The following is a 24,559-nucleotide window of genomic DNA, read 5'->3' as shown; positions in this document are numbered from 1 at the left end:
CCAAACAGAATCACCACAGACTCATTGGGACTGCAACATACCTTAAAAAAAGGGTCAAGCTTTATAATAGTTTTGTTTTTACCCAAAATCCCCTGTATTTGGTCCATATACACTACCGGTCAAAAGTTTTAGAACACCTACTCTTTCAAGAGTATTCTTTATTTTTACTATTTTCTACATTGTAGAATAATAGTGAAGTCATCAAAACTACGAAATAACACATGGAATCATGTAGTAACCGAAAAAGTGTTAAAACAAATATATTTTGTATTTGAGATTCTGCAAATAGCCACACTATTCTTCTTCTTGCTAAAATAGCCCTTACACAGCCTGGAAGTGTTTTGGGTCATTGCCCTGTTGAAAAACAAATGACAGTCCCACAACACAGCTGATTGACTCAAACGGATTAAGGAAAGAAATTCCACAAATTAACTTTTAAGAAGGCACACCTGTTAATTGCAATGCATTCCAGGTGACTACCTCATGAAGCTGGTTGAGAGAAAGCCAAGAATGTGCAAAGCTGTCATCAAGGCAAAGGGTGGATATTTGAAGAATCTCAAATATAAAATATATTTTGATTTGTTTAACACTTTTTTGGTTACTACATGATTCCATCTGTGTTATTTGATAGTTTTGATGTCTTCACTGTTATTCTACAATGTAGAAAATAGTAAAAAGAAAAGAAAAACCCTAAAGAAATGAATGAGTAGGTGTTCTAAAACTTTTGACCGGTAGTGTGTATGTATAGAAAAAAAAATACACATACACACATATATATATATATATATATATATATATACATACACACACACACACAGTGCTTTGCAAAAGTATTCAGACCACTTGGATTTCTTCACATTTCATTGTTTTACAAAGTGGTATTAAAATGGATTTAAAATTGACATTGGAAGAACAATTCTAAAATGTTTTAAAGATTCATAAAAATGTTATAACTAAAATATAGTAGTTGCATAAGTATTCAGCTCCCTGAGTCCATACATGTTAGAAACACCTTTGGCAGCAATTACAGCTGTTAGTCTTCTTGGGTAAGTCTCTAAGAGCTTTGCACACCTGGATTGTGTAATATTTGCCTATTAATCTTTCAAAAATTCTTCAAGCTCTGTCAGTGTTGGGGATCATGGCTAGAGAGCAAATGTTCTAGTCTTGCCATAGTTTTGATTTAGATCTGCTTGAAATACTAACTCTGCCACTTAGGAACATTCACTGTCTTCTTGGTAAGCAACTCCAGTGTAGATTTGGCCTTGTGTTGTCGGTTATTGTCCTGCTGAAAGGTGAATTCCTCTTCCAGTGTCTGGTGTAAAGCAGACTGAAGCACGTTCTGCTCTAGGATTTTCCTTGTGCTTATCCCGTTTCATTTTATCCTGACAAACCCAGTACTTGCCAATGTTAAATCATACCTATACCATGATGCAGCCAACACCCTGCTTGAAAATAAGGAGGCAGTTACTCAGTGATGTGTTGTGTTTGCCCCAATCATAGGGCTTTGCATTTAGGCCAAAAAGTGTGTTCCTTTGCCACTTTTTTTTTGCAGTATTACTTTAGTGTCTTGTTGCATACAAAATGCATGTTTTGGAATAATTTGTATATTTGTGCTCTTATTATGACTCTGTCATTTAGGTCATTATTGTGGAGTCACTGCAATGTTGTTGATCCACCCTCAGTTCTCTCCCATCACAACCATTGAGCTCTGTAGCTCTTTAAAAATCACCAATGCCCTCATGTTAACATCCCTGAGCAGTTTCATTCCTGTCCTGCAACTCAGTTCAGAAGGATGACTATTTTTTAGGTGTCTGGGTGGTTAAATGCATAACGCACAGCATAATTATTATTTACTAGGTCATACTTAAAATAGATATTCAATGTCTGATTCAATATTGTTACCCGTCTACTAATCACTACCCGTTTGAAAAGCTCCCTGGTCTTTGTAGTTGAATCTGTGCTTGAAATTCAATACTTGACTGATGGATCCCTTACGGAAAAAAACACGTGAATTTCACATCACCGCAACTAGACAAAAACCTCCAGGGGACCGTGACACAATGTTCTAAGAATGTCCTTGGGGATGTCCCTGGAACAAACCGGGAACTAGATAAAACCTGCAGGGGAACGTGACTGTTTAAATTAAATTCATGTAAATGATTCACTTCAAAGTAAAATATTCTAAATTACATTTGACAGCTGGGTTTTCACGTGCTCAAATGTTGTAAGTTAATGTAAGTTAAAAGCACTGTGTGTATTATAACGACCCATTTTGGTTTGCAGGGCATCACATGTGAAATCTCACGTGAAAATGTGAATCCATATGTGATCCACATATGTGATCCAAATGATTTCACGTGACATGTGAAACATGTGATTTGTCTGTAAGGGACCTTACGGTAACTTTTATGTGATTTGTTAAACCAAATTTGACTCCTGAACTAATTTAGGCTTGCCTAAACAAAGAGACTGAATACTTATGCAACTACTATATTTTATTATTTTATATTGTTCATATTAAAAATAAATAAAAAGTAATTGTTTCTTCCACTTTGACAGAGTATGTTGTGTATATTGTTCACAAAAAATTACAATTAAATCCAATCCCACTTTGTAACACAATAAAACAAGTGAAGAAATCCAAGGTGTCTGAATACCTTTGCAAGGCACTGTATATTTAGTCTCGGTTTAGGGTTTATGGTGAACTGACGGAACAGTTGGTCAGAACTTGAACAGCCTTGTCATTGGCAATCATGCTGAAAAAACACTTGTATTCAAAAACAAACAAAAGCAAAAACAAGTTCACATTAATACTATATAAATGTATTAACTGTCTAAAATGGGTAATCTAAAGCTCATGAACATGAAAACGGTGTACAGGTTAGAGAGATGTGGTTAGATGTTCATTTAAACAGGCAAAGGGTTAAAGCTGAGATAATTTGACAGTTAATAAAAATAAAAAAAATGAACAAACGCAAAGCTGTCCAAATGTATATCTTGTTGTGCCCCTGGCTTCTAGAACTAAAAGGTAAAGAAGTCCACCCACGGAAAAACTGTAATACAACGAAATCAGTACAGCACAAAAAGTCATAAACAGTGGTCCTAGTAAGAGAATGGTCCCAAAACAAAAGGTAAAGCTGGAATAAATACAACCCTATCTGATCGTCCCTCGCTCCAGCGGCTAAACTAAGATGAGAACACATTTCCTCTCCGTGAACAACACGTGAACTACGAATGTCAACAGGGGAGAGAGAGGAGAGAAACCAATCCGCCATAAGATTGCGACCCTGAGCAGCATCGTCATGCTGAGTTAGTTTGGTTTGCTTCCAGTTCAGGTGTGAGCATTTCAAACGTTGTGCAGAGGTTATCACTTGTTATCCAGTCTTAGGCGCTGCTCCTTACCGTTGACGGTTAGATACTTCAACTGACCGTCCTCCTCCACCTCCACCCTCTCCTGGCCGTTCTCCACAATCCTGCAGGAGACAAAACAGAGTTAGGATAAAAGACACGAGTTATTTTAATCATACATATCTGTTTTTGGTAATAATTTAAAGGGTTTATAAAGGGTACGTTATTGTTAAGTGTCACACAATTCTTCAATATTCAAAACTGTCTTGGTGAATTGACTACAGCCAAAGTAAAAAGGATAACAGCCTAGAAAAATCATGTTTGTTTTTATTTTAAGGAAACTATCCCCAGGTCACTGAGTGAAGACAGGAACAAGTAAGTGACACAGTTGACTACATTGACTGACTAGCTGTGCTGTACCGTTTTGTGGTGATTCTTTTGCCGTTGATGAACTTGGTAGAGGTGGATACTGAGCGGATGTTGCCCATCCCCCCTCCTCCTCCTCCGCTACCCCCGAAAGATGAAGAGGAGAACGTGGCAAAGCCCCCTCCACCCATATGTCCCAGCGAAGTGAAACCTAGGAGTGAAACACACACACACACACGACTTAATCTGTGCATATGACAAATAAAACTTTGATTTGGCCCACACACTCAAAATCACACTCATAACACAAACACCCCACCATTTTCCTTTGCTTTGCTTACTCGCAAATGTTGATCTCAAAATGAAGCTTGTTATATGATCTAAATAACACATATTATAATATGCAGTGAGATTTATGTAATGTAACAATTTCCATGAGGAGGAAGATGACCTTAACCAGAGTTTTGGGAGACGCATATTAGAAATACAGTATTACCGTGCTGCAGGGGAGGCCCACCTGAATCAAACACCGGGAAGCCTGCCCCGAAGGGGGGGAAGCCCCCGAAATCGTGGAAGAAGGGTCCCCCGGTCCTGCTCCGGCTCACCCCTTGCTGCCTTTGACCCCCGCCAAAGAAGTCATCGTCCGCTGGGGATAGGGGACAGACAATGACAACACATTAGTCAAGTTCAAGTTAATTACACCCACAAATAGTCAATAAAAACTGAAATCCATGAGCATACAAAAAGGCATAGGCCCATCTAAATACATATTTATACAGAACAAAAATAAAATGCAAAATGCAACAATTTCAAAGATTTTGATGAGTTACAGTTCATAAGGAAATCTGTAAATTTAAATTAATTAATTAGGTCCTAATCTATAGATTTCACATGACTGGGCATAGGCCCACCCACTGTGGAGCTATGCCCACCCAATCAGAATTTGTTTTCCCCCACAAAATGGCTTTATTACAGACAGAAATACTCCTCAGCACCCAAAGTCACTACAATGGGCCTCAGGATCTTGTCACGTTATCTCTGTGCATTCAAATTGCCATCAATAAAATGCAATTGTGTTAGTTGTCTGCAGCTTATGCCTGCCCATACACATGGTCTGCAGTTGTGAGGCTGGTTGGACGTACTGACAAATTCTCTAAAACGACATTGGTAGAGAAATGAACATTAAATTATCTGGAAACAGCTCTGGTGGACATTCCTGCAGTCAGCATGCCAATTGCACGCTCCCTCAAAACTTGAGACATCTGTGGCATTGTGTTGTGTGACAAAAGTGCACAATTTAGAGTGGCCTTTTTAAAAGCTGAGAGAAATAAGAATTTGTGCGTATGGAACATTTCTAGGATCTTTTATTTCAGCTCATGAAACATGGGACCAACACTTTACATGTTGCTTTTATATTTTTGTTCAGTGTATTAACTCAGTTGGCTTATTCATTGATGTCTGTGCCCATAAAGGTTAAAGTGCATTAACCTATGGACTTTTTGGAAAGAAATGTCTGGGTTTTTGGTAAATTTTTCAACCGGCTTTTTCAACCAATGATTTATAGTAACACGCTATTCTCACATCATTTAGCGGTTTGTGCTAGTCTTAACATGTTAGAGTTTCTTACATGCGGGTCTCACATGTGCAGTAGTTACATGGGAGATCCTCCCTCCCATAGTGGCAGATGTGAGAGATCTGAGAAAAAAACCTGCCCTTCCAGTTAGATAGAATAATCCCCACCTGCTTCCACTCTCCAATCCACCACAATGTCATTTGCATAATTTGTTTTAACAATTGGATTGTATATGCATGAGGACCCTGAAGACTCTCACTCTCTCCACAGCCCTTAAAGACATATTAAACCCAGATGGAAGCTCTCCATAAAGCCTCTCTCTAACCCTCTCTTCAGATCAAATGTACTGACCCCCCCACCATTGCAGGAGGTCTCCGCTGCTAATGGAACCGGGTGTGAATCCCAATGGATGGATGGATATTATATATATATATATATATATATATATTAGTGCCCTACTGTCACCAGAGCATATGACTATCAGCCCCAAAGTAGTGCACAGCATAAAGAATAGGTGCAGATGCATATTTCAGTCAAGTTTAATATCACACATCTCCCTCCCCCCTCCAGTTTGTTATTGATGATGGATGAGGTGTTCAAATTGATGGCTCCACATTTTTTCTTGCAGCAATTAGACCTAGATTGCAAAACTTTCTCTGATATTGATCACCAATGTTTACATTTCCCAACGGACATCAATTGAGATGGATGGATATAAATACCTAAACATAATGAATGATAGTACACGCACTACCGTTCAAATGTTTCGGGTCACTTAGAAATGTCCTTGTTTTTGAAAGAAAAGCAAATGTTTTGTCCATTAAAATAACATCAAATTGATCAGAAATACAGTGTAGACATTGTTAATGTTGTAAATAACTATTGTAGCTGGAAACGGCTGATTTGTAATGGAATATCTACATAGGCGTACAGAGGCCCATTATCAGCATCCATCCCTCCTGTGTTCCAATGGCACGTTGTGTTCGCTAATCCGAGTTTATCATTTTAAAAAGGCTAATTGATCATTAGAAAACCCTTTTGCAATTATGTTCGCAGAGCTGAAATCTATTGTTCTGAATAAAAGAAGCAATAAAACTGGCCTTCTTTAGACTAGTTGAGTATCTGGAGCATCAGCATTTGTGAGTTTGATTACAGGCTCAAAAAGGCTAGAAACAAAGAACTTTCTTCTGAAACTCATCAGTCTATTCTTGTTCTGAGGAATTAAGGCTATTCCATGCGAGAAACCGTCTTGAAGGAGTTCCCACATATGCTGAGCACTGGTTGGCAGCTTTTCCTTCACTCTGTGGTCCAACTCATCCCAAACCATCTCAATTGGGTTTAAGTCGGGTGATTGTGGACGCTAGGGCATCTGATGCAGCACTCCATCACTCTCCTTCTTGGTCAAAATAGCCCTTACACAGCCTGTAGGTGTGTTGGGTCATTGTCCTGTTAAAGAAACACATGATAGTGGGACTAAGTGCAAACCAGATGGTGTATCGCTGCAGAATGCTGTGGTTGCCATGCTGGTTAAGTGTGTCTTGAATTCTAAATAAATCACAGACAGTGATCACAGACACCTCAGCAAAGCTCCACCATCACACCTCCTCCTCCATGCTTCACGTTGGTAACCACACATACGGAGATCATCTGTTCACCTACTCTGCTTCTCACAATGACACGGCAGTTGGAATCAAAAATCTCACATTTTTACTCATCAGACCAAAAGGACAGATTTCCACCAGTCTAATGTCCATTGCTCGTATTTCTTGGCCCAAGCAAGTCTCTTCTTCTTGGTGTCCTTTAGTAATGGTTTCTTTGCAGCAATTCGAACATGAAGGCCTGATTCACGCGGTCTCCTCTGAACAGTTGATGTTGAGATGAGTCTGTTACTTGAACTCTATGAAGCATTTATTTGGGCTGCCATCTAAGGTAGAGTTGGCTCTAATAAAAACGTATCCTCCGTAGCAGAGGCAACTCTGGGTCTTCCTTTCCTGTGGCGGTCCTCATGAGAGCCAGTTTCATCATAGCGCTTGATGGTTTTTGCGACTGCACTTAAAGAAACATTCAAAGTTCAGCCAACTTTTCTCAGGTAAAACGCAAAATTACTTTAAGCAAAACATTGGGACATGTTGCTGGTTACATTCTTTGTGATAAACATTAGAAATATGATGGCCACGCATTGTTTTTGCAAAAAAATATATTGTTTTTTCATTGTAAGCTCATTAACTTGGGACTGCAAGCCAAATAGCATTGCACTTTTGCTGTCAACAGATTAATGTGTTGCACTAATATATTTTCTGTGAAGGAAAACTATAATTGCAAGTCCCTGATCACTATATTGAAGCAAAAAAAACGATTGACGTTCAATATGAAAAGTGACCCCTGTCAATACACAGCTCGACTCACCTGCTCCCGCTTTCTCCCGTTGTGTTTTTTACAAACAAACACGTGACTGGCTCAACTGTTCTGGGGAACTATGGTGAGCTTCATAATGTAAAATAATGGGACAGGTGAAATGAATAATGTTCTGTTTTTCCCCCATAACTTATTGTACAAGTTGACTGCAGGTATTTACTTAAAAAGTACCTACAAAATAACAAATTGTATTTAGGACAGAACGTTAATTGCTTTGCCATATTTTAGTGCCTTGTTGCAAACAGGATGTTTTGGAGAAGAAAAAAAACTTCTGTACCTTTTTCGCTCGGTCAATTACGTTAATATGGCAGAGTAACTACAGATACATCCTCAGTTCTCCCATCACAGCCATTAAACTAACTGTTTTAAAGTCACCATTGGCCTCATGGTGAAATCCTCTCTGGCAACTGAGTTAGGAAGGATGCCTGTATCTTTGTAGTAACTGGGTGTATTGATTAAGATGAGGTAATCATTCCAAAATCATGTTAAACATTATTATTGCACCCAGATTGAGTCCATGCAACTTATTATGTGACTTGTTAAGCCTATTTGTACTCGTGAACTTATTTAGGCTTGCCATAAAAGGGGTTGAATACTTATTGACTCAAGCTATTTCAGTTTTAGATTTTTTTGTAATTCCACTTTGACATTATGGATTATTGTGTGCATTTAATCCATTTTAAATTCAAGCTATAACACAACAAAATGTGGAAAAAGTAAAGGGTGTGAATACTTCCTGAAGGCATTGTAACAGGGTTCCTTTGTGCTTTTTGCATCTCCAACAGAGACGTGACATTTCTGGGTGCAAGTCCGATGAAATGCAATAGTTTATGTCTTAGGTTGTAGGATCAGGTATGAACATTTTCACATATCCGTGATCAATGGTTCTCCTCAATTTCTTCCTTCAGATCTGTTCCCCATCGTTTCCTTATAGGTTCTGATCCATCAGGTAGAGCTTCAAATCAGCCCTTGATATAACTTGGCCATCAATTTCTTTGGCATAGCAGCTTCTTCCAGTATTTTTTTCTATGCTAGATGCCTTAGGTTCATCCATATTCTGTTGAAGTGGTTGAATACGATTTCTGAGTTGTAAGAACGGAAATAAAAATCAGCCTTGGATAATCCAAATATGTATTGTAATTGATTGAAGGACAGTAGAGATATGTCATACTACACATGTTTGTTCAATATTCAAGATGTTGTCAATGTCATCAATGGTGCATACAAACAGAAATGTTTGTAAAACCATGCGTGCGATCCTTTCTAAGCAAAGTGTGGGATTTATTCATTTGTACTTAGACTTGAGAATGTGTGTAAATTTAAGCACACCTCGGACCATGCGTACACACAGCACATTGTGGTAGAAAAGTCTAACTGCTTATGAAATACCACCCACCAAATGGAGAAAGGATTGACATACTGGACCAAATCATAAACTATGAAGAAAAAAGATAGTTATAGTTTATTCATGTATTTCTTTTATAGATACTTAAGCTACCAATAGTTTTCTCAGGGTGCTACCGATTTCATAAACATGAAACCATTTAAGCCTAATTGAATAATAAAGTCAATTAGAAAGAGTGGAATGTAAGGTTGGAGGCAACTTAGTTAAACCAGTTAAATAATATAAAAGTCAACACTAAGGCATTGTGACTTGTCCAAAATGGCAAATGTGCATTGCTGGAGGATCTGGCACAAGCTGCATTACGCAGGGAGCGTGTTTTCAATGAGCGTGCAGATGTTTTTGCTGAGAGCGACGCTTGGCTTATTAGTAGATTTCATTTTCCAAAAGCATATTTTATATCTGCAACCAACTCTCTACAGTATTAGAAAGGGAGACGAAACGCACCAATGCCATCCCAGTGCATACCCAAGTCCTCTCCACCCTGGGATTTTTGGCCACTGGAACATTCCAACGGGAGATTGCGGATTGGTCACAACCAACCATGAGCAGAATATTGCTTGCAGTCCTTCATGGTATTATTTCATTGACCCCACAATACATACAGTTTCCATACACTGCAGTGCAACAGGTCAGAGTGAAAAGGGATTTCCATACCATAGCTGGATTTCCCAATGTCATTGGAGCAATTGACTGCACCCGCATCGCAAATAAAAGCACCATCATTGAACGAATTCAACTTCGTCAACAGAAAAGTTTTCCATTCTGTCAATGTGCAGGTCATCTGTGATTCACATTTGGCTTTGTTGAATGTAGTGTCCATATGGCCAGATGGGACGCGATTCATTCATTTTGCAGAACAGTTCAGTCGCCCTTAACCTCCAGGAAGGAACTGTTGAGGATGGATGGCTTATTGGTAAAGGACTTGGTAAGGGATGTTTTATTCGCAAGGTTTTATTTGCCATGTTAGACCTCTACTGGGAAACAATATCTGAATGTTGTGTTCATAACTGCAGGAGACCGGGGCTACCCATTAAAAACATGGCTGATGACTCCCCTTAAACCAACAAGTGGCCAGGTACAACCAAGCCCACGCATGCACAAGAACAACAGCGGAGTGCACCATAGGCCTGCTGAAAGGGCATTGGCTGTGCTTGTCTGGGACAGGAGGCACACTGCAATACCAGCCTAGCAAGGTTTGCCTCTGTATTGCATTCATGTAATGGCATTTGAAGGAATGTCATTTCAATGTGCAAATTCCTTTTTAGGTTTGCAGCGTGCTCCACAACATTGCAATCAAAAACAGCATTCCACTGAAAGATCCACCCAGACCCGATGAGCCCATGCCTGACAGGGAGTGTTTCCCACCACCCATAGCTCTGGCACTGAGGACAAGAGTCAATATCATACAACCGTTTGAGGTATCTGTTCTACCAAATATTGTAATCAAATCGACAAGGAAAACACATTTACATTGCACCAGAATTTATCGTCTCACGTGTTTGACACAATCAACAAGTTCCTTCAATGATTGATTTATCTCTCTCAGGCCGTTGCGTACATCCCTCCAGTTGCTGTTTGAGTCTAAGAATTGATGTGTCTCTTCTTGATCTCTTCTTGATGTTTCAGGACTGCGTCAGTCAAAACACGCGGCGCAGCTGAAGCGCGCGCCAAAGAGGACACCCACATCTGTCAAGATTTCATGTTTTGTTACATTCATTTTGTCACACACATACATACATATTATATTTCATTTTCAAGAAAATATTTAGATGTGGTACATGCCCGAATATGGCTGTGAAAATAAAGCTTGACTTAACATCAGTTGGTGTATCTGGTATTCCTTCAGGGTCTGGGAGAGGGCCCTCAGTATCACCATCACAAATGATGCCAGACACTGAGGTCTATCCAATTATGGTGGCAATGCGCTGGTCCATAGCAGACAGTGAAGAGTCACTCTGCCCTCCTGTTGCACTTAAATCCCTTTTGTGGATCATCATTATTATTTTTTGGCATATGTTTTCAAATCCAACCATTTCTTTTTAATTTCATTAACTGTTCTGCACTCAGAGGCATTTACCACAGCTCTAACCTGCTCTCAAGCAATATTTTTTCTTTGATTTGTCACGCCATTGCTGAAGGCTCCAAAAAGTATGGCTTGTTTTGCTTCCACGTCGGTGATCAAAAGTTCCATTTCCGAAAGTTTTTTTTCCCCCTTTGTCTTTTCCATGTTGGCGGACAGAAATTAATGACTTTTCTTGCAGCTTTAAAGGGAAGGTTTGTGACCATAAATGGTCATTTAGGGTGGTTCTTTATGTAAATGAGACTTCACGTGCACTAGCACAGTGTTTTAGAACGTGTCTGATTCGACAAGGCAAAATACTTACAGGTGTGTGTAAATCAAGTGTACGAGCAATTGATAAATTCCAACTTTTTTGTACTTGCGAACATTCTTCATTTTCTTCTTACGAGTTAATTTAGAAGCTTTTCTACGCAACATTGATAAATGAGGGCCCAGGACTTAACTTCTTATGGCTGCAGGGGCAGTATTGAGTAGCTTGGATGAAAGGTGCACAGAGGTGCCCAGAGTAAACGGCCTGCTCCTCAGTCATAGTTGCTAATATTTGCATATTATTATTAGTATTGGATAGAAAAGACTCTGAAGTTTCTAAAACTGTTTGAATTATGTCTGTGAGTATAACAGAACTCATATGGCAGGAAAAAACCTGAGAAGTTCCACTTCCTGTTTGGATTTTTTCTGGGGTGGCAGATTTTCAACCAAGCTCTCATTGAAATTACAGCGAGATATTGATGAGTTTTCACTTCCTACGGCTTCCACTAGATGTCAACAGTCAATAGAACTTTGTCTGATGACTCTAATGTGAAGGGGGGCCGAAGGAGACAGGAATTAATCACCACTGCCACGAGCTGACCATGCTTTGACCACGCGCGTTCACGTGATAGGCAGCTCCGTTCCATCGCTCAACTGAAGTCAACCTAATTCTCCGGTTGGAACGTTATTCAAGATGTATGTTAACAACATTCTAAAGATTGATTCAGTACATCGTTTGACATGTTTCTACTGACTGTAACGGAACTTTTGGACATTTCGTCACGTTATAGTGGACGCGCTTTGTGACTTTGGAATTGTTTACCAAACGCGCTAACCAAAGTAGCTAATTGGACATAAATAACGGACATTATCGAACAAATCAAGCATTCATTGTGGACCTGGGATTCCTAGGACTGCATTCTGATGAAGTTCATCAAAGGTAAGGAAACATTTATCATGTATTTTCTGGTTTCTGTTGACTCCAACATGGCGGCTAATTTGGCTATTGTTCTGAGCGCCGTCTCAGATTATTGCATGGTTTGCTTTTTCCGTAAATTTAAAAAAAAATCTGACACAGCGGTTGCATTAAGGAGAGGTATATCTATAATTACATGTGTATTATCATCTACATTTATGATGAGTATTTCTGTTGAAACGATGTGGCTATGCAAAATCACTTGATGTTTTAGGAACTAGTGAATGTAATGCGCCAATGTAAACTCAGATTTTTTTATATAAATATGAACTTTATCAAACAAAACATGCATGTATTGTGTAACATGAAGTCCTATGAGTGTCATCTGATGAAGATCAAAGGTTAGTGATTCATTTTATCTCTTTCTGCTTTTTGTGACTGCTATATTTCGCTGGAAAAATGGCTGTGCTTATTGTGGTTTGGTGGTGACCTAACATAATCGTTTGTAGTGCTTTCGCTGAAAAGCATATTTGAAATCGGACACTTTGGTGGGATTAACAACAAGATTACCTTTAAAATGATATAAGACACATGTATGTTTGAGGAATTTTAATTATGAGATTTCTGTTGTTTGAATTTGGCGCCCTGCACTTTCACTGGCTGTTGTCATATCGATCCCGTTAGCGGGATGCAGCCATAAGAAGTTAAAGGTGTTGTCATTAAAATGCTGGTGGTAAGGTGGGGTTATTCCAAATAGGGGTGTCTGGCGATATTGGTTCCTTCCACCTCATGAATGTATGTACATTTTCCCTAATGCGAATGGAATTAAGAATCATTCTATTGTCTGTTTTTTTTCCCTTCAACGCCTTAGACCCAAAGTAGTGAAAATACAGTATTTTAGATCATACGGTATTAAATGTATGGCTTTGATACACCTCAATGATACAAAAGGATAGTCTGCTGTCCATTGTTTAAGTGAGCACAGTTGCGCAGCCCAGTAATACATCTTCATATGAGGTAGTCCAAGACCTCCAGTTTTATAGGGTAAGTGTTAACAGTCAACTTGACTCAGTCTTTCCATTCCAAACAAAATCAGAGAGCAGGCCATTTAATTTATTTAAAAAGTTGGATGGAATTGAAACTGACACCGTGGTAATACACGACATCTCATTCCAAAATCATGTGCATTAATATGGAGTTGGTTCCCCTTTGCTGCTATAACAACCTTCATTCTTCTAGGAAGGCTTTCCACTAGATGTTGCAACATTGCTGCAGGGACTTGCATCCCTTCAGCCATAAGAACATTAGTGAGGTCGGGCACTGATGTTGGGCAATTAGGCCTGGCTCGCAGTTGGTGTTCCAATTCATCCAAAGGTGTTCGATGCAGGCCAGTCAAGTTCATCCACACCAATCTCGACAAACCATTTCTGTATGGACTTCGCTTTGTGCACGGGGGCATTGTCATGCTGAAACAGGAAAGGGACTTCCCCAAACTGCTGCCACAAAGTTGGAAGCACAGAATCGTCTAGAATGTCATTGTATGCTGTAGCGTTAAGATTTCCCTTCACTGGAACTAAGGGGCCTAGCCCGAACCATGAAAAACAACCCCATACCATTGGCACTATGCATTCGGGCAGGTAGTGTTCTCCTGGCATCCGCCAAACCCAAATTCATCCATCGGACTGCCAGATGGTGAAGCGGGATTCATCACTCCAGAGAATGCGTTTCCACTGCTCTGGAGTCCAATGGCGGCGAGCTTTACACCACTCCAGCCGATGCTTGGCACTGTGCATGGTGGTCTTAGCCTTGTGTGTGTCTGCTCGGCCATGGAGACCCATTACACGAAGACCCTGACAAACAATTATTGTGCTGACATTTCTTCCAGAGGCAGTTTGGAACTCGGTAGTGAGTGTTGCAACCGATGACAGATTATTTTTTGTGTGGCCTACCACTTCGCGGTTGAGCCGTTGTTGCTCCTAGATGTTTCCACTTCACAATAACAGCACTTACAGTTGACCGGGGCAGCTCTAGCAGGGCAGAGATTTGACAAACTGACTTGTTGGAAACGTGGTATCCTATGACAGTGCCACATTGAAAGTCACTGAGCTCTTCAGTAAGGCCATTCTACTGCTAATGTTTGTCGATGGAGATTTCATGGCTGTGTGCTCGATTTTATACACCCGTCAGCAACAGGTGTGGCTGAAATAGCCGAATCCACTAATTCAAAGGTTTTATTTACACCTTCAAGTCAGTTAAGAACAAATTTTTATTTACAATGACGGCCTACCCCGGCCAAACCCTAACGACGCTGGGCCAATTGTGCGCCGCCCTATGGGACTCCCAATCACCGCTGGTTGTGATACAGCCCAGGATCAAGTAGTCACGGCCCTAGCACTGAGATGCAGTGCCTTAGACCGCTGCGCCACTCGGAAGTCCACATACTTTTGTTTATATAGTGTACATTTATTTGGATTACGTTGACCCTACCTAACATAGAAATAGGGAGAGATGTCCATCTTTGAACATCAGATTCAAGGAGTAATTTAGTTTATATGCCTCCTCCAGATTGCCTGGTATTCATTCATTTTCACTTAAATGTACTTCATAATCTTGAGAAGTCATGATTAGAAATGGGCATTATTTACGTTTTCTCCCAATTCACTTTTAATCCTGATACAGCACCATGTGTCCAACAGTAGTAAAATAAATGACAGAATATTCTGGTTCAGATAAAGTAAAATGTAAATCTGCATTAAACGATATCACATTCTGATCGCCACTAATCTCTTTCCCCCGGATTGAGCCATGAGTTCTAATTATTGATGCTAGGAGTTCTGTGGCTGAAGAAAATAAATAACGAGACAAAGGGCATCCCTGTCTTGTCCCTCTTGATAACTTAAATAATTCAGATATCGGTCCGTTTGTCCGTATAGATGCTTTGGAGGATTTGTACAATAGCTCAATACAGGAAATAAATGCAGGACCAAAACTAAACTTAAAAAGACACCAAATATGCCCATTCCACCCTATCAAATTATTTTTCAGCATCTATTGATACTGCCAATTTTGGAGCGCTGAAGATATTGGTATGATGGAGTATATTGAAAAAAGACGGAGATTGTCTGAACACATCCTGTTCCGTTTGAACCCTGTTTGATCTGAGTGAATCAACTTTTGTATTACTGTTTCTATGTGAAAAGCCAATACCTTAGCAATGATTTTGTAATCCACACTCAAAAGTGATACTGGTCGGAAGGATCCACATGACAATGGTCGTTATCTTTATTTTTAAGTAGGGTGATGGTAGTCAAACAGTGACTATGGAAGTTCATTTTTCTCTAGAGCAGCTGTGAGCATAAGTAACACAGGCTTCAGTAATTTGGAACAGAAATTGAACTGGGAATCCATCATTACCAGGAGATTTCCCATTGTGTAGATTATTGATGGCTTCCAACATTTCACCTGGGGTAATGTTTTTATCCATATTCATTTGCTCTGGTTCACTTATAATTTAACTTCTGTTTTCGGGTTGACACAGTTTGTGATTACATTTCAGAAGGATCCATTGTTATGCTACCATCTGGGGTTTGAATTCTATGGATGGTACATTCCTCTTCCTCTTTCCTAATTTACCAAGCAAGCATTTTCCCTGCACTTTCACCTTGCTCATCATATTGTTGCTTGATCTCTGCAGAGCGGGGGTTCACTGTGTGTTATGATCAAGCTTCAAAGTGCTCAACTGTTGAAGGGTGTCAACATTTCTAAGTCATGGGTTTCTGTTCTAGTATTTCAAATGTATTATGGGTCTTCTCTTATGTGTAGAGTAAGACATGATGCAACCGCTCATATATGCATTAAGAGCTACCCAGACAACAGTTGGGCATACTTCATCGGCTACATTTATTTCCGAAATCATGTCTGTGTTGAGATATGAGGTAAACTCCTCATCTCAAAGTAACATTGTGTTGAATCGCCATGTCTTTGCTATTGGCATAGGAAGTTTGAGTTTAAGGTGAAGGACAATGAGCTGTGGTCCGGAATTATTCAAGGAAGGTATGTACATTCAGAAAAACAGTCAATTAAATAAAAGTGTGCAATTACAAAAGTCAATTCTTGAATATGAGTTGTGAACGTGAGAGTAATAGGAGTATTGTCTTTCAGTCGGATGTTTCTATCTCCACAGTTCACACAGACCATCTCTTTGATGTTGTGGTTTAATACCTTTGACATGTTAGGAAGAGGATATAGTTTAGTTGACGACTTCTCTAGAGTTGCATCCTGCACACTTAAAATCCCCCCCTGCATATAATATTCCCGTTACATTGAGGTAGTTTTAGTACAAGGTCATTCATTAACTTTGGGCAATAACAATTCAGTAAAGTTACTTTCTTGTGCCAGGTTTCCTTTCACCATTATAAAAACATCCAGTTGCATCTGTAGTAATTTCTGTAGACTTAAATGGGACTTTATTATCAATGAGAATTGATACTCCTATGGACCTTGAGGAGTAGGTTGAGGAGAATGCCAGCCCATCCCAAGCTCACCCAAATCTGGAAGATGTTTCTAATGGGATTGACCTTAACATAATTTAAGATCTAGGATTAAAGCTGTTGAACCTCCGGGTCATCTTCTTATCTTGGTATCCCTTGATTTATACTTATTTATAACAAATGACTGCGAGGCATCCGCGGTTCAACCCCAGAGCTCTAAATATGGAGGCGAGCCTCAGAAAATGGACGGATAGGAGAGCCTACATCATTCAGCTGGAATGCTTTCAAAAATAGCTTCCGTATTAAAAACAAGAGCAGTTGTAATAGCAGCAGACACATGTGTCTGTGGAGACATGTGAGACATGTGAGGTGGTTACAATAACACTCAAATGCGTGCGGTGTATGAGTGTGCGGGAAGTGCATGTTAAAACATCCTGGTTTAAATTAACAAGATGAAACGCTTTCATAAACACAAATGGCTCTGACAAATAAGACTAGAAAAGGCTGGATGCTTTTCCTGTATCTGAGGAGAAGGCAAACACTTCCATGTTGATGTTTGCATTTCTGTCTGTAAACTCTTCCATGTATCATGACTCTACAGAGTGTAAATGCCCAGTGTATCTTTAAAACACAGACTGCTTCCCAAATGGCACCATATTCCCAATAAAGCACACTACTTTTGACCAGGGCCTATGGGGTTTTGGGCAAAAGTAGTGCACTCTGTAGAGAATAGGGTGCCAGTTTGGACGCATGCACAGACTGAGTGCAGAGGACAGCTGTTGCTGTTTACTCCCATGTTGGCAGTGTCCAGCATCAGACAGCATGTCCTCAATGCTTTCGGTAAGAGGACAGTCAATGCTAGGCTGATGGCACAGAACACCACTATGGTCCTGGCTCAGGTAGGTGTCCCTGTCTGCTCGTAAAACTTGAACCCAGAACATCCATGCTCTCCAGTCTGTGCTTGGAAAGCGACTCTAAAAGGATGCAATGGGGGTTCTACAGTTGAAACTAAAGCCTATGGCTATACAGTACCCAGCCTGTAGGCAGAGGTGTGGTTATTGTATGGCTGGCTGTCATTATGCCAGCTGGTGCTGGGGGTCTGTCGGTCAGTCTGTCCGCAGCAGCTTGGGATCCTGCTAAGACTAATAACATACAGGAGGGGTCAACTGACTGCTAACATCTTGAGTCACACCCAGGCTACTACTTAGTTAGGCTAGACGGCACTGAGCACAATCCTAAGAGTCAGGCTACCCCACAGTTAGGCTAAAATGTATGGGTATGTGTGTATCTAATCAAGGGTCCAGGCTACCTCACCTTCCCCTGATTCAGGACATGGTTATTAATATGGAGTTGGTCCCCCCTTTGCTGCTATAATAGCCTCCACTCTTCTGGGAAGGCTTTCCACTAGATGTTGGAACATTGCTGCGCAGACTTGCTTCCATTCAGCCACAAGAGGATTAGTGAGGTCGGGCACTGATGTTGGGCGATAAGGCCTGGCTCGCAGTCGGTGTTCCAATTCATCCCAAAGGTGTTCAATGGGGTTGAGGTCAGGGCTCTGTGCAGGCAAATAAAGTTCTTCCATCCCAATCTCAACAAACCATTTCTGTATGGACCTCGCTTTGTGCATGGGGGCATTGTCATGCTGAAACAGGAAAGGGCCTTCCCCAAACTGTTGCCACAAAGTTGGAAGCACAGAATCGTCTAGAATGTCATTGTATGGTGTAGCTTTAAGATTTCCCTTCATTGGAACTAAGTGGTCTACCCCGAACCATGACAAACAGCCCCAGACCATTATTCCTTCTCCGCCAAACTGTACAATTGGCACTATGCATTTGGTCAGGTAGCGTTCTCCTGGCATCTGTCAAACCCAGATCCGTCCGTTGGTCTGCCAGATGGTGAAGCATGATTCATCACTCCAGAGAACGCGTTTCCACTGCTCCAGAGTCCAATGGCGGCGAACTTTACGCCACTTAAGTGTACATGGTGAACTTAGGCTTGTGTGCGGCTGCTCGCCCATGGATGCCCATTTCATGAAGCTCCCGACGAACCGTTCCTGTGCTAACGTTGCTTCCAGAAGCAGTTTGGAACTCGGTAGTGAGTGTTGCAACAGAAGACAGACGATTTTTAAGAGCTACGCGCTTCAGCCTTCGCCGGTCCCATTCTTTGAGCTTGTGTGGCCAACCACTTTGCAGCTGAGCCGTTGTTGCCCCTAGAAGTTTCCATTTCACAATAACAGCACTTACAGTTGACAGGGGCAGCTCTAGCAGGGCAGAAATTTTACAAACTAACTTGTTGGAAAGGTGGCATCCTATGATGTCACGGAGCTCTTCAGTATGGTCATTTACTGTCAATGTTTGTCTATGGAGATTGCATGGCTGTGTACTCTATTTTATACACTTGTCAGCAAAAGGTGTGGATGAAATAGCCGAATCCACTAATTTGAAAGGGTGTCCACATACTTTTGTATATATTGTGTATAGAACACTCAGGCAGAGCAGCAAACAGCCCAATCTCTCTTATCCAGCCAGCTAGGCTGACCTAGATGTGTGCACAATTAGTAGCATGGCCACAGGGGTTTAAAACTGCAATTAGTTGTAGGCATCTGACAGCGAAAAGGTCAGGAATGTTCCAGGAATTAAAAAGCAGACCGCTTCGAGAAAGCGTTGATAAACTTAATCTCAATGCCTGCTTCAGTAATTAAAGCCATAGTGAGGTCTCTTGCTCACACTCGCTCACTCTGGCCTCGGGGGGGGGGGGGGGGGGGGGTGGAGAGACTTACCGAAGAAATCTGCAAATGGATCTCGTTCCCCGAAGAATTCCCTGAAGACGTCTTCTGGATTACGGAATGTGAACCCACCACCGAAGTGATCAGCGTTGTGATAATGCCCTCCTGGAAGAAAGAGACAGAATCATCAACTGATTTCCAACAAGAGTTATTGAGAGATAGTAAAGCAACATATTCCTGGTCATACAAGCACACACGGCGATCTGAACATAGTTCAATTATTCAAGGGCACTATTACAGTAGCATGACACTTAGTTGACAGCTAATGCCTCGTAGTAATGGCTTAGCTGAAAGTCAGACACCCCCCCCCAAAAAAAGAGGTTGGTATTGCCATGTCAGATTTATGGTAAAACACTGAAGTTGACCCCATAGAGTTGTACATTGGTAGAAGAAAATACACTTCTCCTTGGCATGTTTGCTTTATGTGGCATTTCAGACATTGTGTCCTTTTATATTAATTTATAACCTCCATATCTCCTAGATAAGCCTATCAAAACATCAAAGAGTAATGTTCAATGTTTACCTCCTCCCCCTCCGCTTCCTGTTAGGCCTTCTTTACCATATTGGTCATACAGGTTCCTCTTGTTTGCTAATGAAAAGGAAAAAAGAAAAATAAGGAAAAGGGGGATTAAATGCTGGGAAGAGCCATAGTAGGAAATTGGAGGGTGCACGGTGCTGACAAGCCATGGGAGTTAGTGGACAGAGTGTCGCTGCCCAAGTTCATGCCCATTTCCATAAATGTCCTAAATTACCACCCCAGAACTTGATAGACAAAACGAGCCGAATGACACAAGAGAGACTACTCAAAGGCTTGTACAAGAACCAAAAGCGGAAAGTCGATGTTGAAGTGCGTGTACTCCACAGCTCAAACAGCCCTGACATAACAATTACTGGCCTGGTTTTAGCTGCTGTTGCCAGTTGAATAGTATATAACAGGAACAACTAAATCAAGACATTACAGTTGTCTGTTGTGCTCTTAGGCCTATAAATATGTCCCAAACAGCACCCTAGTCCCTATGTAGTGCACTACTTTTGACCAGAGCCCTGATCAAAAGTAGTGCACTACATAGTAAATAGGGTGCCATTTGGGACATACAACACCTCAAGTACATTTCATAATTGTTGGTCCTGAAACAGACAAAAAGGTCATTCTGGACAAACAAACAAGAGTGATGTATGTTCACTATCTGGCAGCAACACATCACTGATCATATGTTTGTGTGAAAAAAAATTGGTATTGGTGAAAACATCATGAAGACAGCTAGGGGCCATACTTGCAAACATTAGAAAAAGTTTAAGTTTAAGCATTAGCCAATTAAAATCGTAGATGTAGTGTCACGTGATAGAACGCCGCATTGTAGCTAGTCCCATCAGAACCAGGCACACATTAGCCCTATGCTAACCTCACAAGGTGGCAGTGATTATTTACTGTAACAAAAACCTAATTTATTTATTTATATTTAACTAGGCAAGTCAGTTAAGAACAAATTCTTATTTACAATGACGGCTTACTGGGGAACAGTGGGTTAACAACCTTGTTCAGGGGTAGAACGACAGATTTTTACCTTGTCAGCTCATGGAATCGATCCAGCAACGTTTCGGTTACTGTTACAAAGCTCTAACCAGAAGCTACCTGCCGCCCCTTTTCAATCGCTCATCTTACTATCAAAGATCTTAAACTTTTTGGACACAAACTAATGGCATTTCTTAAAATAGGTCACCTCGGACACCAGAGGGATACATGTAATACAATATGTATAGCAGAAAGACACCACTTATCACCACTACTGTGTGTACCTAGCTAGCATACATTTCTAGACACCAGATCATAACAAGTCGCAGTCACTCATTATTATATTAGCAGCAAGCATTTCTCCATAAAATGTCTTGATATTTTTATTCTATTTTACAACCGGATTGGTCTCCGTGATTCCGGACATGTGCGATAGCGTTTGATTTGATTTTAGCATTTAAACTGTCTTATGTGAGGGGGGGGGGGGACTCTTACCGTTTGACAGGACCTCATAGGCTTCTGAAAGCTCTTTGAACTGTCTCTCTGCGTCCTCCTTGTTGTCAGGGTTCTTGTCTGGATGCCACTTGAGTGCTAGCTTTCTGTACCTACAGTATGGCAGAAATACATGTACTACATTATAGTGCTGAGCGACTAGTGCTTTTTGAGATCGGTTCCATTTTGGTTCGATTATTAAAAAATGATCACGGTTTTCGATTTCGATCATTTGAAATGCACTGTGGGTTGAATACTGTAACAGAATAAAACTATTAATACATTTCCCAAGATGGTAATGACTGTCCATTACTGCTTATCACTTATTAACCATCAATTATTCACATTATTTTTTAAATTAAATATTTCAGTTGTGTATATTACATTTGTTTTATCTGATGACTATTTTTTCATTCCAAGTCATCTCATCTCCATAGAGCTGGTGCCTATGCTGTCTGACAAAATCCCTATTTTGTAGTTCTTCGAAGAAAATAAAGGTATACTTTTGACTGCTGAATACCATATCTAAACTTGTAGTAACATGGTCGAATTACAGACCGGGTGGGGCCCATTGATCATCAGCTTTATTAAACTGCAAACATTTGCCTCCTATGGCCAAATGTGTAGAATTGGAGGAAATTAGCTGTAAAAACTGCACACTTCTCTACGCCCCATGGCAAAATGAGTAGAATTGCTTTAAAAATTAGCTATAAAATTAAAAATTCTTCTCTCCGCCCCTTGGCAAAGTGTGTACAATTGCAGCAAACTTGCTTTAAAAACAGGGGGGTAATAGATGTGGCAACGCAGCTCATGATGAGTTTTGTTTTTTCTGTGGCCCCCACCCCCATCAAAGTTGCCCATCCCTGACTTAAATGTATTTTCAGGTAGAAATACAACAGCTGCTCTCTTTATCAAGATCGCGCACTCTTCTCTCTTCCCGTAGTAGCAGTCGTAAAATAAACACAGACCGGGAAAGTAGATGCGCAATGAATTATGGTCATTGTAGTTAATTACAAAGTTTTACGCGCTAAGCTATGTAGAATATTGGACTGTTAGAAACTACAACTCCCTACTACAATGTAATTCAAATAATTGAACCGAAGTCGGCCAAAATTAAAAATAACCGAAATTTCAGTTAATCGCTCAGCACTACCATATTACATCATCATCTACACACAGAAAGACTCACATTGGTCATACACCTCAAAAAGTACAAGTAAGAGGTTTGACATCCACCATCTCAGATTGAATTGTTTTCCTGTTGTTAGAAACAGATAAGATTAGCATTCCTGCAACATTATTTTGTAAAATAAATTGATCTCTGAGAAACTAAGCTAATTGATTGCACACAAATTGGCTATTTTAAATTTATAGGATTCATATAATATTCAATAAATATAGTACCCAACAGCCAATGAGTTAGACATGAGAAATTCAAATAAATTGTCAAAACCATCCACGGACACGCCACGCCCACCCCACAAGAATATAGTATCAATTCTCTATGTCTGACAAGTAGTATAGAGCTCCAGCTCGGAGTAATGCTCTTCATCCTATGTAATGAGTTCCTAGTGAATTTGGTGGTGCGGGGTTCCTGTTCAGAGAAATTAGTAATTTAAGTTGTTAGGTTTATGTCCCATTTTACATTCTGCTATTACCAGGTTGACCATTAGATGGTGTTGTTCCAGATTATTTCTGGTTTCATCAGTCTATGGACAAGGTATGACAGCAATCCATGCATTGGTTTTGTTGTCCACTGTTTCAAATGCTAAAACTTTTCAGCATTTGTGGCACACATCCACAAGTTAATGGTATCTATATTAGCATTTTCACGCATCATGTCCAAGTCATCGTAAAGCATCTAAAAATGTATTGTGCAACTCAATGACATTACCTATAGATGATTTGGATATGAAGCGAGGAAATGCTAATATAGGTACCATTGACATGCATTGCATTTGTGCCACAAATGATAAAAAAGTTAGCATTTGAATCAGTGGCCAGGTAAACAAAACCAAAGCATGGGTTGCTATAATACCTTGTCCATAAACTGCTTACAGGGTTGTTCTTCAAAAGTTCCTTCCTCACCATCTTAAATAAGCATGCCCCTTTCAAAAAATGTAGAACTAAGAACAGATATAGCCCTTGGTTCACTCCAGACTTGACTGCCCTTGACCAGCACAAAAACATCCTGTGGCGCACTGCACTAGCTTCAAATAGTACCCGCGGTATGCAACTTTTCAGGGAAGTTAGGAACCGATATACACAGGCAGTTAGGAAAGCAAAGGCTAGCTTTTTCAAACAGAAATTTGCATCCTGCAGCTCTAACTAAAAGTTTTGGGACACTGTAAAGTCCATGGAGAATAAGAGCACCTCCTTTCTCTACGGCTGACCACGCTTTCCACCTGGCTACCCCAACCCCAACCAACAGCTCTGCACCCCCCGCAGCTACTGGCCCAAGCTCCCCCCCCTTCACCCAAATACAGACAGCTGATGTGCTGAAAGCTGCAGAATCTGGATCCCTACAAATCAGCTGGGCTAGACAATCTGGACCCTCTCTTCCTAAAATTATCCGCCGCCATTGTCGCAACCCCTATTACTAGTCTGTTCAACCTCTCTTTCGTATCATCTGAGATTCCTAAAGATTGGAACGCGGCCGCGGTCATCACCCTCTTCAAAGGGGGAGACACTCTAGACCCAAACTGTTACAGACCTATATCCATCCTGCCCTGCCTTTCTAAAGTCTTCGAACGCCAAGTGAACAAACAAATCAAATTTTATTTGTCACATACACATGGTTAGCAGATGTTAATGCGAGTGTAGCGAAATGCTTGTGCTTCTAGTTCAGACCATGCAGTAATATCCAACGAGTAATCTAACCTAACAATTTCACAACAACTACCTTATACACACAAGTGTAAAGGAAT

The 24,559-nt window shown here is 40.5% G+C and overlaps 1 protein-coding gene across 4 annotated transcripts in view; it reads right to left on the bottom strand.

Moving 5' to 3' along the window:
- LOC120027791 (dnaJ homolog subfamily B member 6-like) overlaps window positions 1–24,559 on the bottom strand; it is a 69,051-nt gene that overhangs the window by 12,207 nt on the left and 32,285 nt on the right. The window contains exons 3-8 of one of the 4 annotated variants that reach the window (XM_038972819.1): window positions 21,636–21,745; window positions 20,151–20,216; window positions 19,622–19,732; window positions 4,211–4,360; window positions 3,769–3,925; window positions 3,403–3,473 (exon numbers count right to left, since the gene is read on the bottom strand). In XM_038972819.1, the coding sequence (XP_038828747.1) occupies window positions 3,403–3,473; window positions 3,769–3,925; window positions 4,211–4,360; window positions 19,622–19,732; window positions 20,151–20,216; window positions 21,636–21,745 (665 nt within the window). Of the gene's footprint in view, window positions 1–2,580; window positions 3,474–3,768; window positions 3,926–4,210; window positions 4,361–19,621; window positions 19,733–20,150; window positions 20,217–21,635; window positions 21,746–24,559 lie in introns of those variants that run through there. The other 3 variants (XM_038972820.1, XM_038972821.1, XM_038972822.1) reach the window with 3 other exon arrangements.

The sequence above is a fragment of the Salvelinus namaycush genome, chromosome 33, assembly GCF_016432855.1.
Source record: "Salvelinus namaycush isolate Seneca chromosome 33, SaNama_1.0, whole genome shotgun sequence".
Lineage (NCBI taxonomy): Eukaryota > Metazoa > Chordata > Actinopteri > Salmoniformes > Salmonidae > Salvelinus > Salvelinus namaycush.
This window is presented reverse-complemented; position numbering and strand designations above follow the sequence as displayed.